Source organism: Canis aureus, chromosome 10 (genome assembly GCF_053574225.1).
Source record: "Canis aureus isolate CA01 chromosome 10, VMU_Caureus_v.1.0, whole genome shotgun sequence".
In the NCBI taxonomy this organism is placed as follows: Eukaryota; Metazoa; Chordata; class Mammalia; order Carnivora; family Canidae; genus Canis; species Canis aureus.
This window is the reverse complement of record NC_135620.1, coordinates 4,600,931-4,618,972: the sequence shown is the minus strand read 5'-3', so window position 1 is coordinate 4,618,972 and position 18,042 is coordinate 4,600,931. Positions and strand designations below refer to the sequence as shown.

General features: G+C 58.0%; 1 protein-coding gene across 1 annotated transcript; it reads left to right on the top strand.

Moving 5' to 3' along the window:
- The first annotated feature begins 2,847 nt into the window (after positions 1-2,847).
- Positions 2,848-14,383, top strand: N4BP3 (NEDD4 binding protein 3). Its single transcript, XM_077911225.1, has 5 exons — positions 2,848-3,045; positions 8,291-8,641; positions 8,884-9,414; positions 9,776-10,030; positions 10,145-14,383. The coding sequence occupies exons 2-5, from the start codon at positions 8,321-8,323 to the stop codon at positions 10,679-10,681; spliced, it is 1,644 nt and encodes a 547-aa protein (XP_077767351.1). The 5' UTR covers positions 2,848-3,045; positions 8,291-8,320; the 3' UTR covers positions 10,682-14,383.
- The last annotated feature ends 3,659 nt before the right edge of the window (positions 14,384-18,042 follow it).

The window sequence follows — 18,042 nt, the reverse complement described above, 5'->3', positions numbered from 1 at the left end:
GAGGGGGCGTGGACAGTTCTGTCTCTCTGACCCTCTAGCTAGAGGGATAGAGCCAGGCTGCTCTCTACTCCTGCTCCTGTCCCCTCCACTCAGCACTCAGCACCCAGCCCACATCCTCCAAGTGGCTCCAGCTGCCTGCAGAGCTGCCAAGGCTCCAGAGACCTCTGCTCTGCCACTGCTCTTCTCTGCTGTGGGGCCACCTTCTTGGGATTCCATTCAGCCAGGACCCTCCTGCCCTTCCCCCCTGCCCTCTCTGTGTTTGACATCTCTAGGTTCCAGGGTATCTTCTGGTTTCTCTCCCTCCTGTTGGGACATTCCAAACTACTGAACACCCTTCCCCTCCCACCTTCCTCTAGCAACCTAGAGGTGCAGGAAAAAAAACGTTTGATGGGGGTTGGGGATGGGGGTCAGAAGATCTTGGATAAATTGCGGATGTTTGTAACAACAGAAAAGGGTAGGGCTGAATCAGAGTTTTCACCAGAACTTATCTTTGACACCCCCCCATGTAATTTCTTGCCAAGACATGACAATTCTTTTTTTTTTTTTAAAGATTTTATTATTTTTTTTAAATTATGATAGTCACAGAGAGAGAGAGAGAGGTAGAGACACAGGCAGAGGGAGAAGCAGGCTCCATGCACCGGGAGCCCGACGTGGGATTCGATCCCGGGTCTCCAGGATCGCGCCCTGGGCCAAAGACAGGCGCCAAACCGCTGCGCCACCCAGGGATCCCGACAATTCTTTAAACTATCTCATGAACTCCTCTATCTCTTCCTCTCCCCACTGCCCCTGCCTCCCTATGTCTCTGTCTCTGTTCCCTGAGATCCCTACACGCAGCCTCCCTGCCTTGACCTCCTCAGAGGGCTTGAGTACACACCCTGAAGTCCAGCTTGGTCCTCACACCTCTCTCTCTCAATACCTCAGAGGCTCCCGTCGCCTAGTTCTTTATCTTTTTTTTTTTAAGATCGATTTATTTATTTGAGAGAGAGCATGAGTAGGAGGAGGGGCAAAGGGAGAGGGAGACAAACAGAATCGCCACTGAGCGCTGAGCAGCAAGCCCAATGATGTGGGGCTCCATCCCAGGACCCTGAGATCATGACCTGAGCTGATATCAAGAGGTGGCCACTTAACGGACTAAGCCACCCAGGCGCCACCCCCCCTGCCGAACCCTGGGCACCTATCTCTAACTTGCTTGTTAAGCTTGCATGTTCCTGACCATGATGGACACCTTCTACCATGGAAATGCTTCCCATCCTTCAAGTGCCACTGCAAAACCCATCTCTCCAGTGAGGCTCTTCCTTGGGTCCCCCCCCAAAAGGTAAAGCGCGTCTTTGTGCCAAACCTTCATCTGTCCTAAAGAGTAACCCTACCAGCCTGGGGGGTGGGATGGGGGGGCTCCTCGAGGGCTAACATCCAGAACAGTAGTGCGTTTTCTTAGAGATGAGCCCCCTAAGTCTGGCACTTAAAGAGGTTAGGACAGCACAGAAGACAAGGGATTCCAAACCAGTCTGATCCACAGGTGACACAACTTTTTCTTTGTTGTGGTAAAATTCACACAACATAACATTAACCATTTTCAGGTGTACAGCTCAGAGGCATTTAGGACATTCACAACGTTGTGCAACCACTACCTCTCTCTGATTCCAAAACATTTCCTCATCCCCAAAGGAAACTATGTCCATGAAGCAGTCGCTCCTGTGTTTCTCCCTACAGCCTCTGGCACTAATCTGCTGTGTGTCTCTATGGATTTACCTACCTCCTGTGAGTGGAATCTTAACCACAGGAGGGCCTTTCGCGTCTGGTTTATTTCACTTAGCCTCATTTTGTTGGCGGCTCATGTAGGCTGTACATGCACTTTACTCTTTTTCCCGGCTGCATAATATTCCATGGTACTAATACAGCACAGTGTGCATACCCATTCATCAGTGGATGGGCTCTTGGGATCCCGTGACCCACCTCTGGCGACTGTGACGAGTCCTGCTGCGAACCTCCGAGTACCAGCACTTGTCTGGGTCCCCGTTTTTACTTGTTTGAATCCGGACACCTTTAGGTGTCCATCTGCGTCTCCAACTCCTGCCTTGTCTTTCATCCGTTTGACTCACATTATTTGTCTGGCCCCTGAAGGCATCTGAATTTGCTGCCCCTTGAAGGCTTGAACGGCAAAAAACTTAGAAAAGAAAAAAAGAAAAGAAGGAAAAGAAAAGAAAAGAAAAGAAGGAAAAGAAAAGAAAAGAAAAGAAGAAAAGAAAAGAAAAGAAAAGAAAAGAAAAGAAAAGAAAAGAAAAGAAAAGAAAAGAAAGCAAGCTCAGCGCCTAATTCAGTCGCTAAGGAGGCAGAGACCTCGGTGAATGTCTCCAGGCCTCGGGTCCTGCCTCGCCGCACCTCGGAAGGGGCAATCATGCTTACCTGAGAGGAGGCGGCGAGGATCTGGGAGGTGATGGACGGAAGGCGCCTCTCCGGGAGCTGCCGAGTTCTGGAAGCCGAGAGGGCGGGCGAGGCCAGCAGGAGGAGGAGCGGGGCGGGCCGGGCGCCCTCCGGGGACGCTGCGGCGCGGGGGGCTGCGGACCCGCCGGAGGTCCGCGAGGCGCGCAGCCGGCCGAGGGACCGGGCGGCTCGGGCGCGGGGCGCGGGGCGCGGGGCGCGGGGCGCGGGGCGCGGGGCGCGGGGCGCGGGGCGGCGCGGCGCGGCGGCGGGGCTGGCGCTGCGAGCCCGGGCGGGGCTCAGGTCGGCGGGCGGTGGGCGGGGGTTGCCCCCCGTCCCCGCCCCCCACATCCGGGGGCCCGGCCGGGCTCGGGGCTGGCGGCGCGCCGGTGAGTCAGGCCGGGTTTTCCCTCCGCCTCTGGGGCAGGCGAGCGAGCGCCGCGGAGCGCGTCCCTCCCTCGCCAATCCGGCTCCAGCGTCCGCCCGCCCGGCCGCGTTTTCCCGGCGTCTGCCGCCCGGCCGCTCCGGCCGCCTCGCGATCCCGCCGGGAGCCGGGGCTCGGAGGGAGGGTTCGGAGCCGCGCGGGGGACCCGCAGCGCGCGAGGAGCGCGGAGCGGCGCCAGCATGGTGAGTGCGACCCGCCGGGGCCGGGGTCCGGGGGCCGGGGGCCGGGGGACTGGGCTCGGGGGTGGGGCCGGCCGCCGAGGTCTCGCTTTCCCGGCGACCTTGGCCGAGCCGCAGCCCTTCGCCGGCGAGGTGCCCGTCTGAGAAGTGGGCGGGGGTGGGGGGCGGTGTGCGCCCAGGTGCCCCCCGCTTCCAGATACTGAAGCGCCGGGGCGCGGGGTCGGGGACCCACCGCGACGCCCCTCCGGAGGGGAGGCGGCGGGTTATGCCGCTCTCAGCAGCCCCTGCAAAGGCGCCGTCTTGGAGCGGCGCCCCGGACCCCTCCGGTGGCTGGGGTGGGGCACGCGTCCTTGGCGCGGGAGCCTGACCTGGGCTTCAAGCGCCCCTGGCTCGGCCGCTCCGGGCGGGCCCCAGGGAAGGGCGGCCAGAGATGCCCCTCCCGCCCCCCAGGTCGTTTGCGGACCTCCCGCAGTTCTGGGGAGCCCACGCCTCCGCCACAATCTTCCCAGGGGGGCAATTCCGTGAGGTTGCCAATATCGTCTGCCCCTCCGCCTTCCCCACGAGACCCCTCTCCCGCCGTCTCCGAGGTATCCCCTTCCTGCTCCAGCCTCCTGCCCTGGAAGGGCGGCAGCTGCCGGCGATCCCGACCTTTGGGGACACTACCAGCTCTTGGCAGCCGGAGCACCATCGCTGTCTGGCCAGAGCCTTTGGCTGAAGGGAGGGCCGGACTGGGGCCAGGCCGCGCGGACAACAGGTCCCTGGCTGTGTCGGGAAAGAGGACTGGGCTGGGACCTGTCACCTCCCACCCTGCACCCAGCGCCGCCCCCCCCCCCCCCCCCCGTGCAGATTGGGGCTCTCCTTTGCACCTGGGGCTTAGCCTGGCAGACCCGCAATCTGGGCTCCCATGCCCTCTCCCTGCCCAGCCAAGAAGGGAGCCGAGGCAGGGGGCCATCCTGCGCCCAGTGATCAGCCTCCTCCCAGGGCCCTCCTGGGCAGGGCTCCTCTGCTGGCTGGCTGAGTGTGGGTGTGTATGTGCGAGACTGTGAATGAATGCGGCCAGTCTGCTCGCGCCACTGCCTCTAGCACTAGCAGCTTCCAGGGCTGAGTCCTCAAACAGCAGTGCTTCCACTATTTCTCTTTGACCCTGGCACAAGCAGGAGGAATTCCATGCTGAAGGGACTGGGGTCCAAACCTACCTGGTTGCAGATGCCCTTGGGAAAAACAAGTGTGGTGAGCTGGGCAGATGCACATACACAGTAGTGTGTGGCCATTGGAGGGCTGCTGGTGACCCCTAGCTGGGACAACCATAGAGAAGAGGACATTGCCCAGGGAATCGGAATTGTTCATCATTGTGGGATCTTGGCCATCTGGCTTCTGGGCCTCAGTTTCCTTGCTTGCCCCCCCCCCCCTACACACACACTAGGCTATTGCAGAGATGAGCTCAGATGACGAAATACAAGGATTCAGAGAAACTAGAGTGGCATATACCTCTACGTGACTCCACAATGATACTAACACTCACTCCGATGGAGTTAAGATGCTGGGCTCTGCCTCTTCAGGTGTCACTGTGGAACTGGGGGGTTTCAGCCTCTCCCGTCGCTGCCCTGGGCACCCCTCACCCACTGGCCCTCTTGGAGCTGGGACATTCCAGTCCAATTCCTCAGGAGCAGCTGCAGACACTCCCTTCAATAAAAGCTGATCCCCCAGCAGGTGGTGGGACCCTCCCCGGGGCCTGGGCTCTGGAGGCGCCAACCACAGCCAGGGCTTGACTGGGAGCTCCCTGCCCACTTGGCTCTGGATGTGCCTGTCAGCCTAGTGGAGGTTCATGGCAGGGTCAGGGTGGGCTTCTAAACCTGGGGAGCCTGTATACATTCTCCAATGTGGCTGAAGGTGACCTCAGGCACGTGCTTTTAGCTCCTGGGCCTCAGTGTCCTCTCTGAAGTGGAGCATGTCAGTATTCTCCACCTGTATACGTGTTGCGAGGCTGTGGTAAGCCCAGCATCAGGCCAGCTAACAGATGCTGGGATGCTTCTCTGTGTGTCCTCTCTCTTTTCATGGCCAGGGTGGTTTCCAAGCTTTGTGTTCCTGTCTCTGGGTTGATCCCGGAAGAGATGCCCCTCTATGTCCAGGGCTTTCAGTGCTGCTGGCTAGTCTTGGGACCTGGGGTTGGGAACAGGGGGCCAGCTGGGGCCCAGCCCAAACCTAGCCAGCATGGTGGTGATGGTGGTGGTGGTGGTGGAGGAGGGGGTGGTGTCAACCCTGTGTAGAACTCTGAGCCCCACGGCATGTACTGAGCTCTGGGCAGGAGAGCCCTTGGAGGCATTTGGAGGAGGCCTTGCTTTTCGCCCTGTGATCTTCCCAGTGGGGCTACAAGGCACTTGCTGTCTCTCCCTCCCTCCTCCCCCACCAGATCCTCTCCAGCCCAGTCTGCATAGCTGCCCTGGCCTCACCAGGCCAGTCCCTTGGCCTCTAAGCAACGGGGAAGGAATGTGTGCATTGGGGGGTGGAGGGATGGACCCTTTTAGGAATAGGGACTGTCCCCAGACTGAGACCTAGGCAGGGTGGAGCCTCCTGGAAGCCTGGAGGCCCCAGCCCCTCTGGGATAGCTGATATGATAATACAGCCAGAGAAGTTACCTAGGAGGGGTGGAGGGCAAAGGCCTCGGAGGAAGACAAAAGGAAGGGGCTGTCTGTGTCCCCTTCCTCCAGCTCCACAGCTGTTTTTAATTGCTTAGGTCACACGGGGAGAGAAGCCCTTCACCACACACACACACACACACACACACACACACACCTTTGCATCTAGCTTGGGGTATGGGGAGGACAACTGGATCTCTGAGCTAGAGTAGTGCTAGAGCATTCGCGTGTCATGTGTGTGTGTCCCAGAGGGTGCTTGGCGCCGTGAGGGTGACCTTGTGCGTGACTGTGTGTGCTATTGGATGTGACCGCCCGTGCTACGTCCTCTAACTCAGGAGCTGCTGTGCTGTTCACTGACCAGACTGCGGTTTGTGTGCGGTTTGTGCACTCCTGTGGCCCATAGCTGACTCTGCCTAGTTCAAGGGCTCTCCCCTGGGACCTGAGACCCCTTGTGGGGAACAGGGTGCCCATTATCTCTCCTGGAGACAGGAAGCCAGGATCTGCCCCGGGGGAAGTGCGGTGGTGTGTGTTTGGGGTGAAGTGGACTTATTTGACACCCCTGCCACCATGCCCACCCCCATGCTTGCACTTGGTTTCTGGCCCTTGAGACCTTCCACCCCCAGTGTCTCTGTAATGGAACCCCAAAAGGAAGGCAGGGCGGGTGGTCTTCCCCACTTCAGAGATGGGGCAACGAGGCATGGCAAAGGGAGAAGTGATAGTGTTGGGTCCCTGTGGAGAGACTGTGAGGACAGGGCTGGAGACCGGGTTCTTGGCTGTCCACCTCCCTGAGACACAGTGGTGTCTGTCACGGGGTGCACTTGTCGTGGTAAGGAGGTATCTGACTGGGAAGCAGGATACTTCGATTCTAACTCTCTGGGCTGTGGGTGCCGTCCTGCCCTCCCGTCCCTGCTCAACATTCAACAGTCAGGGATCCCTGGGTGGCTTAGCAGTTTGGCGCCTGCCTTGGGCCTGGGGCGTGATCCTGGAGTCCCGGAATCGAGTCCCACATTGGGCTCCCTGCATGGAGCCGGCTTCTCCCTCTGCCTATCTCTCTGCTTCTCTCTCTTTCTGTCTCTCTCGTGAATGAATAAATAAAATCTTAAAAAAAAAATTCAACAGTCATCCTGCTGAGATCACAGGTGTCTCATTACAACCAGTTCTGTGACCTTGGATGAAGCTACTTCATCTTTGGGAGCCCCAGAGCCCTTAACCTTAAAAGAGGGATGACAGCTATATCACGGGACTCAGTGAGACCGCTACACAGGGCTATGTCGCTAGAGGTGGCCAGCACCTGTGATTCCTTAACTGGATGAGTTCCCCTGAACGTGAGTGCCCTGTGACCTCCTCAGAGGCCCTCAGCTGGCCACCGGGTACGGGTGGGGAGCAGGGCCATGCCTCCCCTGCCTGCCACTCCCGGAGAGCTTTGTCTTCCACAAACACAAAACCTGGAAATGGTGGAGGAAGATGGACCCTCCTAACGACCATTGTTTCAAGTGGGAGTGGGTGTCCCGGAGGCATATGTGGGGGGGGGGCACACAGCTGCTGCTTGCCTGCTGAGTGTCTGTACTGGGATGGAAGCAGCTGCCTGGGGGGCGGGAGGCAGAGAAGGTGGCATTCGCTCATTTGGCAGGTCCTGTCTGCGTCTCTACTGTGTGCTGGTCTCCGGGCTGGACAGGGGATCCGGTGGGGCACTGGGGCCAGGCCCCACCCTTCAGGGTATGATCTCAGCACAGGTGGGAGCTGGTCCCTAACCTGGTCCCTGGGCCACCTGCCGGGGAGGAGGTCATGTCTGAGCAGCTGAACCTGGCTGCAGGCAACCTGTGTTGACCCTGGCTACAGGCCAGGCCCTGAACAGGACCCATCATCCCAGCATCCCTGAGTGATAAGAGTACATTGGAAACTGGAGCCTAACATGTGATTGGCCACACACTGGGCCAAAATTTGGGACCCCCTGCCTGGTGGTGGGTTTTGGAGTGGCTGCCGAGGCAAGGGTGGGCAGGGGCTCCCACTGCCCCTTCTCCCACCACTGCCCCTATGACTATGTGGACACCTGTTCCGGAAACTGGCCATTGTTCCCACCATCCTTCCTCCCCTCGGGCCCTTCCTGTTTGGATCCCTCCCACTGCAACCCCCAACCCCACCCATGCCAGGTGCTTCCCTAGGGGAACTCTGACCCACTGCAGGAAGAGGCCTGAACTGGGTTTTTTCCCCTCCCCAGAGAAAAAGAAGGAATGGGAGTCATAGGCCACCCCCCAGATGGGGTGAGGAGCCTGGTAGGAGAGTGTACAAGGTCAGAGTCAGAGCCTGCGGCTTCAGCTGGCTCAGTCTTGTGGAGAGCCCTATCCTGCTACTCCAGGCCTATCCCCATTTCCCCCAATCACATCAGGCCCGTAGCTGGAGCTGGAGCATTAGGCTGGTGGCTTTGGAGCCTCTCCCCCTTTCTCTTGCCAGCCTAGGAATCCCGTTCTGGATTTTTTCTGGGACCCATATCTGCCTCCTGGGCCTGGGCCAGGTAGGGAGCTGACATAGAGAACGAGCACCTGGTTTCAGGGCATCAGGAAAGTGGGGTAGCAAGGGCCCACCTGCCCCTGATGGAGGCTTCTGATCCCCAGAGGCGGCTGCTGGTGCCCTGTTGAAACTTCATGGCCATAGCCCCAGGCCCTGCTGGCATTGCCATGGGCAGCGTGGGCAGTCTGTTGGAACGGCAGGACTTCTCCCCTGAAGAGCTGCGGGCAGCACTCGCCGGGTCTCGGAGCTCCCGCCAGCCTGATGGGCTCCTCCGGAAGGGCCTGGGCCAGCGTGAACTCTTCAGCTACCTGCACCTCTCTAAGAAGGACGGCAAGAACACCAAGAGGGCCCCTCGGAACGAGCCTACCGACTATACCACCCTCTACTACCGGGAGCATCCTCGGGCCGGTGACTTCAGCAAGACCTCGCTGCCCGAGCGCGGTCGCTTTGACAAGGTGCGTCTCTGAGCCTGCTCTAGGAGGTTGGGGATGGGGAGCTGGGGGGTCTCCGAGGATGCTGGGATGGGGCTGGGACGTGAAAATCCTACCCTGTGCTGGCCGGAGGCTCAGTCAGAGGCCACTGCGTCCCGGTGACATGCACCCCAGGGTCCTCGAGATGATCGTGGAGGCTGTGGGAGCATCGAAGGGCAGAGCCGAGGTCCACCCAGGGCCTCCAACCCACCCTTTCCTCCCGGCAGTGCCGCATCCGTCCAGCGGTGTTCAAGCCCGTGGCGGGCACTGGGAAAGGCTTCGTGTCCATGCAGAGCCTGGCGGCGCACAAGGGTCAGAAGCTGTGGCGTAGTAATGGCAGCCTGCACACACTGGCCTGCCACCCACCCCTGAGCCCAGGGCCACGGGCCAGCCAGGCACAGGCCCGTGCCCAGCTGTTGCATGCCCTCAGCCTGGACGACGGTGGCCCCGAGCCCGAGCCCAGCCTATCTGACTCCTCCAGCGGGGGCAGCTTTGGCCACAGTCCCGGCACTGGTCCTGGCCCCTTCAGCTCCTCCTTGGGCCATATTAACCACCTCGGGGGCTCCCTGGACCGGGCCTCACGGGTCCCCAAGGAGGCTGGGCCCCTAGCTATGCTGAACTGCCTGCCTGAGCCACCACCACCCTATGAGTTCTCCTGTCCCACCACCACCGAGGAGGTGGTGGCCGTGCTGCCCGACACCTGTGAGGATCTCAAGAGGGGCCTTGGTGATGAGGACAGCGCCAATCCCTTCACACAGGTAAGGGCACCTGTTCTGTCTTTTGGCATTGGGGTACAGGAAGGACAGGAGGGCCGCCCGCCAGCTCACCTATGTGGCTCTGGCCACAAGAGAGTAAGAAAAGTAGAGGTGGTTATTCAGTCACTCAGACACATACGTGTGAGATGAGGATGTCATGTCCCTGATGGCCCTTGCTAGGAGTTGTGTGGAAAGGAGGAAGAGAGACTCCTGTGTGTTGGGGCCACTTCCTCTTGAGCTCCAGCTGCCGTCGGGTGTTGTGGGGAGGTCTAGCAATGGGAGCTAGCCAGCTGGCAGTGGGTGCCCAGGAGGTGGGGCGGTGCGTGGATCTCCCAGCATGGCAGGCACCTCTTCCCCTCGGCAGGTGCTGGAGGAGCGCCAGCGGCTGTGGCTGGCTGAGCTGAAGCGTCTATACGTGGAGCGGCTGCATGAGGTGGCTCAGAAGGCGGAACGCAGCGAGCGCAACCTCCAGCTGCAGCTCTTCATGGCTCAGCAGGAGCAGCGACGGCTGCGCAAAGAGCTTCGCGCGCAGCAGGGCCTGGGCCCCGAGCCGCGGCCCCCCAGCGCCCTCCCAGAGGCCGACCCCAGCGTGCGACCCGAGGAGGAAGCCCGATGGGAGGTGAGACCAGGCGCCCGGAAACCTTGTGTCCCCCTCGCTGCCTGCCGTCGCGCCCTCTGCCAGCCCCTCCACCTCCCCGCTCACCCACGCGTTGCCCACGGGGTGCCCCTCCAGGTGTGCCAGAAGACAGCGGAGATTAGCCTCCTGAAGCAGCAGCTGCGCGAGGCCCAGGCGGAGTTGGCGCAGAAGCTGGCGGAGATCTTCAGCCTGAAGACGCAGCTGCGGGGCAGCCGGGCCCACGCGCAGGCCCAGGACGCAGAGCTGGCCCAGCTGCGGGAGGCGGTGCGGAGCCTGCAGGAGCAGGGGCCCCGGGAGGAGGCCCCGGGCGGCTGTGAGACTGACGACTGCAAGAGCAGGGGGCTGCTGGCCGAGGCGGGCGGCCCCGAGGCCGGAGGGGGTGGCGGGGGCGCCGAGCAGCTGCGGGCCCAGCTGGTGCAGGAGCGGCTCCGCGCCCAGGAGCAGGCGCTGTGCTTCGAGCGGGAGCGGCGGACGTGGCAGGAGGAGAAGGAGCGCGTGCTGCGCTATCAGCGGGAGATCCAGGGAGGCTACCTGGACATGTACCGCCGCAACCAGGCGCTGGAGCAGGAGCTGCGCGCGCTGCGGGAGCCTCCGACGCCCTGGAGCCCTCGGCTGGAGTCCTCCAAGATCTGAGGCCGGTGGATGAGCGGGTGGCAGAAGCACGCCAGAAAATGGCTTGGACAAGCCCACCCTGAGGCAGCTGGCTCCTTCCCTACACCATTCTGAGGCAGAAGCTGCTGAAGCCGGCCAGGGGTGGGGAGGCCCACCGGGAGGAGGGGGTCCAGTGGTGCAGTGGGCTGGATAGGGTGCCAAGCAGCAGGAGCCAGGGCAAGACCTCCTGGCAGAGGGGCACCTCGGTGGGGCCCAGCCCTGCTTTCTGGAGTAGATGTGGCCGGGAGAAGGAAGTTGGGGAATGAAGAGCCCCGTGATACAGAAGGGCAGGCGGGAAGGGGGGGAGGCTGGGATGGGAACATTGGCCTCCCCGAGAATAAAACCACATTTTCTACAAGAAGGCCACGGGTGCTACATAGGGCCTGTTCCTGCGGATGGTTGGTGTTAGGGGCCCTTTACTGCACGGTCACGGTCAATGGGAGGGTGTGCCCTCTGCTCCCGTGTGTGCAGCTGCTGGGCATATGTGTTAAATTGGGAAGTGGAGGGATCCTTGTACTGACTCTGCACGGCCCCTTAGCTGCCGTGTGGGCTGAAATTCTTTTCTTCAGTGCCAGTGGGATTTTGCAGAAGGAACAATGCCAGAGAACCCAGAAAAACAAAAGGGCAAGTCAACCAAGGCATTGCTAGAACATGAAACATTCTCTTGGTAGGAAGTCTGGGCCCTGGGTACCCAGCACCCTGCTGGGTTTAGGGCTGGCCTAAGACAGCTTCCCCTGGAGCCACCCAAAGGCTTCAGCAGGGACCTGCCCCTCCCAGAACGCACCTTCTATCTCCATCTAGCTGTGGCGTACCCACCGTCCACAGCGATGGGAGGGGTGCAGGAAGGTACAGGAAGACAGGCAGAGAAAACTTGTGGATGGGTTACATGGTAAAGGGCCTGTACCACAGTGGGGAACATGGCCATTTCCCTGTAGCCACTGGAAGGCCAAGGGATATTTTTAAGCAGGGGTGAGATGTGACCTAATTTGTATTCTGAAAAGCTCTGTCCTGAGAGGAAGCAGCCCTCCACCTCCAGCCCTGCACCAGGCTCCCTGACCGTGGGTTTCAGACCCCTAAAGCCCACTCCCACCCTTAACCTTTCAGCAGTCTGGTTTCCCCTCTGGGCTTTTGCTCCCTCTTGGATGGGTGGCCTGGAGCACAGACCCAGTCTGGCAGGCAGGTGGCTATTCCCCACTCCTTGCAGTCAAGTTCAGCGTTCTTATGAGTGTGTTGCTGTAACTGCTGCCAGGCATTGAGCACTTCCTGTCTTCTGTTAGGCCTTGGGTGCATGGGGGCTAACAGTTGAATTAGATAGGCTTCCTGCTCCAAGGGAGTCAGCCCACAGACGTCTCCCCTTCTAGTTGCTGCGGGGCAGCAGCAACCTCTGAGCTGTTTCTTCAGCTCTCTGCAGAAACCCCAGTTTGCACCCTCCAGCCATGATTCCCCCTTCCCAGGGCATGCCTGGCAGCCCCTTGGGCCCCAGCAGGTGGATCCTGGTAGAGTGGCTGTGCAGGGGTACCTGCGGGGCTCTGGAGTATGAGCTGATGTGCCCCACCTTTTTTAGGGTGGAGAATGGGGTGTGTGAATCGTCTGCTGTGGGGATGGTGTGTTTATGGTCATGTAAGTGGCAGGTGTGTGTGGAGCTGTCTTGGTGGTGGGTGTGTCTGGGGGTGTGTTTGGGGCTCCTGTGTTGGGAGGTCAGGAGGGCTGCTTCCTGGTTCCTCCTTCTGCTCTATTTCTTCCCGCCAGCCGCAGCCCCTGTGGCTCTGGCCAGGCTTGGGTAGAGCCTATGGCCAGGACAGACCCCTGCACCTAGCTGAGACCCATCTAGAACCACCCTGAGCCTCGGTCATCTGCCCCAGGGAGGGAAACTGGGAGCACTCAAGTGAGGCAGGCCTATCTCTCACGGGCCTTGGAATTTGTTCCACAGATCCCTCCAAACCGAGGCCTCAGGGCCAGTCACCCTCCAGAAGGCCCTCCCAGAGCTAGATGCTGACCTCAAGCCTGGGTCACTCCCTCCCCACAACCTGGAGCTGGTCAGGCCAGGTGCCCACATGCTTGACAGTGGCTGGGGTCCACCTTTCAGTGTACCATCTCTGCCTAACTCCCCACCCAGCAATTAGAGAGCTGGGCCGGCCAGTACAGCCAGCGGGGAGTGGGTGGGCGGTACCAAAACTTGGCAGCTGTGCCAGAAACCAGGGCTAGACCCAGATGCAGGGGGAAGGGCACAAGGGAGCTGAAGCTGGGGTGGCTCAGAGGGAACCAGATCCTGTTAGCTCATCCCTGCTGGGCAAACCAGTTCCCTGGTCCCCGAGCAGGCTGGGTGGCTCTGGGACCAGCTGATCACAGGTGCCACAGCGGTGGCTCCTGCTTTAGAGTGGCCCCTCCCTCCATTGCCTGGTGGGTCCCTCAGCTCCCCAGCTGCCCAGAGGCACTCCAGCAGACGAGGCTAATTCTCCAGAACCCCCCCACCCTGTGTCCACAGACCCATAGATTTGCTGGTATTTTGGTTTCTCTCCACTGGGCTGTGGGCATTGCCAGGCAGGGCTGTGTCTTCTGTCTTGATCCCTCAGAGTCTGCTCTGACTCCAGCCCAGAAGGCACTGGGGGACTCGAGTCAAGCCCCTTCCCCGACCCTTCCCTGACTGGCATGGGTTTGAGCTGGGGGTGGAGTGGAGTAGGTGGGGAAGTCTCCAGGTCTGAGTGTTAATTCACCATTCACAGGCACCTGTGCCCAGACTGTGGCTGCAGAGCCGGTCACCATCCCCTGCCTGGTGAGGCACTACAACGCCTCCCTGAGGGCCAGGCCTGGGTCTCAGATGAAGAAGCCATAGTGGCAAAGGCCCCTGCCCCCATGACCCTTCCCTGTGGGTAGAGGAGGGAGATAGCTCACATATATGTCCATGGTAGTGACAGGACGAGAAGAATGCAAACATATACACACACTTCCCGCCACGGTAGCAAGTCAGCAGAGCACAGAGAAGTACATTTCTCTGAGACTGAAGGTGGGGGTGGTGGCGATCGGTATTAGGGAGCCTGTCTTCAAAGAAGGTACCTGGCCCACAATGACAGTTCAGACTGTAACTCACCACCCTAGTAGGTGGGGCTTAGTCCTCTATACTGGATTCAGAAAAGAAGAATGTGTTATTTCTTGCAACAAAACAAGAGTGAAATAGGTCACGAAAGGTGGGACATGAGTGCCACGGAATTCAGAGGAAAGCTGGCTCACTTTTCACTGCAGGTGATGAGGGGTGTTTATCTGGGGGAGGGTGACAACGATTGACCACACTTTGGTCAAGTGCTTCTAACCTCTCTTTGCTCCTGACCTTGGAAGGTATCCCTCCTGATTAGTCCAGATCTAGCAAGATTCCTGCCAAGTTAGTTTAGCCAGAGTCCCCCATCGGCCACATCAGATACCCTGTCATCTTCCACCATGCCCAGGTGGTGGCTGGCCTGCCTTCCGCAAGACTCCTGTGAGGTGTGTTCAGCCGGGCTGCCTCCTGACCCCTGGAGGTATCCTCTTAGTAATGTTTCATCCACTGCCCCCCCTCCCCCTACCTGCTCCTTCACCATAAATTTGAATTTTCCTTGTATTTGGAGTTGAACCCACTCTCCCCCCCCCCCCAACTACAAAACCCCCACTGCACTATCCTCTCTGAATAAAGTCTTCCTTACCACTCTTTGACTAGTGTCATGAGTATTGTTTTCTTTACCACTCTTTGACTAGTGTCATGAGTATTGTTTTCTTTAGTGGGGCTAAACCTCTCTGAGGAAAGGAATGTGGGGGGATTTCCTCAGGAGCAGTGGGATGAGGGCATTCAGGATCAGCCAGGATTTGAACCCAAGGAGGCAGGGAGGTGTGGGGCAGTCCTGAGGGATAGCCCTTTCGAGAAGGGTTTGAGGGGAGGCAAGGCAGCCCCTAGACAGACTGCTAAGCTGGCACAGGAGGACTTCAGCTTCGCTGCTGTGGTTGTGGGTGGGTCCATCAAGTAGCCAAAAGGGAGGACTAGAGCCAGAACTAGCTTTATGTGTGTGTGACCTGTGCAGTCACTCAGGACCACACTCAGAAGGTCCCTACACTTGATACAATGCTCTGCTGTTGCCATCTTGTTTTTTGCATGTGTTTTTCTAGATTTTATTTGAGAGAGGGCAGCACGGGTGGCTCAGTGGTTTAGTGCAGCCTTCAGCCCAGGGTGTGATCCTAGGGACCCCGGATCGAGTCCCATGTCGGGCTCCCTGCATGGAGCCTGCTTCTCCCTCTGCCTGTGTCTCTGCCTCCCTCTCTCTCTCTCTGACTCTCATGAATAAATAAATAAAATCTTAAAAAAATTTTTATTTGAGAGAGAGAATGAGCAGTGGGGAGGGGCAGAGGGAGAGAGAGAGAGAGAGAGAGAGAGAGAAGCAGACTCCCCACTGAGCAGGGAGTCCAATGCAGGGCTCCATCCCAAGACCCTGAGCTGAAGGCAAACGCTTTAAAGAACTGAGTCACCCAGGTGCCCCCATCTGCTGTTGCCATCTTGAACTTCTTAATGATGTTTGAACAAGGAGCCTCACATTTTTCATTTTGCTCCTGAGCCTACAAATAATGTAGCTGCTCCTGGCCTGAACCAAAGCCTTGCTAGGAGGGACAGGAACAGAGTAGGAGCAGGAGACTGGTCAGGTGCCACTTGGAGGGTGGCAGGAAGAGATAGGACCTGTAGGCAACTTGAACTCCATGGGCTGAAGCCTGATGCTCCCATGTTCCACAGAGGGCAGGCAGTGTCTGTTGCTACCCTAATGCCACCAGCTATCAGGGGAAGGTCCATCTTTCCCTAGCCTGGCCTTCCATGGCCCACTCAGGGAAGCCAGGAACGCAGTATTTTCAGGAGAACACACCAGGGCTTGTCTTGTCTTCCACAAACCTTTTTACTTTCTTTCTCTCTCTCTCTCTTTTAAGTACATCTCTTGTATACCTGCCTCCCCCCCACCCCAGCTTTTTTAGGGTATAATTTACATACAGAAAATGCTTCCTTTGTGGAGTAGAGTTTTTAGAACTTTGACAAATGCAGAAAGTCCCATAACCAACACTAAAATCAAAATACGGACTTGCTCCATCACTGCCCCCCAAATTTCTGTGTTTCAGTCACTCCTCTCCCCCATCCCCAGCAACCAGTCATCTGCTTTCTGGATACCCTTTCTTTCCTTTTTTTCCTCTCTTTGTGAGCAGTGTATAACCCCTCCACGTATCAGAACATATTACACGGTAGCAAGTAAAACAATAAGACACTGGTGTAAAAATAATACATCTCAATGGAAAGAATGAAGAGCCATAAATGGATTCCATTCTGCAGAAAATCTTTTTTTTTTTTTTTATTGTGTTTATTTATTCATGAGAGACACACAGAGAGGCAAAGGCATAGGCAGGGAGAGAAGCAGGCTTCATGCAGGGAGCCTGATGGGGAGCTTGATCCCAGGACCCCGGGATCTCGACCTGAGCCAAAGGCAGACACTCAACCACTGAGCCACCCAGGCGTCCTGAAAATCCTTTTTTTTTTTTTAAGATTTTATTTATTTATTTATTTATTTATTTGAGAAAGAGAGGCAGAGATAGGGAGAGAGAGCACAAGCAGGGAGGAGGAGAAGCAGTCCCCCCACTGAATAGGGAGCCCTATGTGGGGCTTGATCTCAGGACTCCAGGATCATGACCTGAGCTAAGGCAGATGCTTAACTCACTGAGCCACGCAGGCGCCCCAGAAAATCTTAATGTTATGATAAAAGGCTTCCAAACCAGAAGAAAAGGTACGATTGTTTAATAAGATATACTAGAGTAACTGGACAAAAATGGCGGGGGAACAAGTCATACTTTGCACTAACCCTTGCAAAATAAAATGGGCATGTATTGAGGAGTTAAATTTTTAAAAATCAAATCCTAGGAAACTAGCAAAATACTAAGCAGACGATTACCAAGTTAGTGGAGACCAGTTACGTTTTTCTGCTTTGAAGCAGCCCCACCCTTCAACACAAACAAAAAAAACAAAAACAAAAGCCACAGTCCCAACAGGAGAGATGGACAAAATCATCTATGCAATAAAATGGTGCACACTGAGAAGTAACAAGACTGCCAGGCCAGGAGAGTCGGTTTGGGGTGGATGACAATGACAGGTAGGGGTGGAAGTGCCTGATGTGTGTGTGTGTGCTCGTGCCTGTGTGTGTCCTAGGGGAAGCCAGGCTTTGCTCACGGCCCCCTGGGCGGTGAGGCAGACAAGGGATCCCCCAGAGGAAATGAGGAAGCCTAGGGCCACGGGGAAAGTGTGTGCGGTCCTGCTGGCTGGAGGGTGGCTTCAGCCTAGCCCTTGGCCCCAAGGCAGGGTTCACTCAACTCTCCGCCCTCGCGGAGCCTATGCTGGCCAGGACCACCCAGGCCGGCGGTGCACAGACAGGCCTTTCCGGGAGGATCCAACAGCGCCCCCGCGAGCCGCCGGTGGGGCCTGGGCCAGCCCTCTTTCCGGTGTGTGTCATACAGGTTTTGGAGTCCTCGGTCCCCATTCATAAGTAGAACATAGTGGCGACCTCAGACTATGTTTGAGCACTTACGGTGTTCCGAGCACATGGTATTGGAGATGCAGCAGTGATGACCACAAAGTCCTGGCCCCAGTGGCCCTTTTATCCTAATGGGGGTGTATGTGCTTTAGGGGCAGGAAGACAGAATCAACGAATGAACACACAATTTTGAGTCAAATGCTGTAAAGAAAACAAAACCGGATTGTGCAAACGCTATGCAGAAAACAGGATTGTGCAAGGGTGTTGGGGGCTTGTGCAAGGGTGTTGGGGGCGGGGAGCCCTAGTGTGTTGGAGGGGAGGCTGCTCTGGAATGACACTGGCCCTAAAAGAGAGCAGGAAGTCAGGGAAACAAGATAGAGCCCTTTCTCTTGGGCTGTTTTTTGTTGTTTTAAGATTTTATCTACTTACAGAGAGACAACGGACATAGGCAGAGGGAGAAGCAGGCTCCCTGCTGGGAGCCCTAGATGGGGGATCATCCCAGGACCAGGGGATCATGACCTGAGCCAAAGGCAGACACTCAACCACTGGGCCACCCCGGTTCTTGGGTGGAAATGGTGCCGAGGAAATGGGGTGAGGGGCTTCTCTGCTCCTCTCCTGCATAGCAAGGGGCCTGGGAGGACCGTGAATTCAGACCAGGCCTGCGTCTGGGGTCACCGCCCTTCTCTTCCTTCCTAACCTTTACCCTTCCTCCTGGGGACGGTGCTGCAATCCCCGTCGCTCCCCCTCCCCCCTCCCCCAGGAGGGCGGTCACAGGGGCCGGGGCCCCAAGCAGAATCCTTGTGTTGTATGCCCAATGGATAGGTC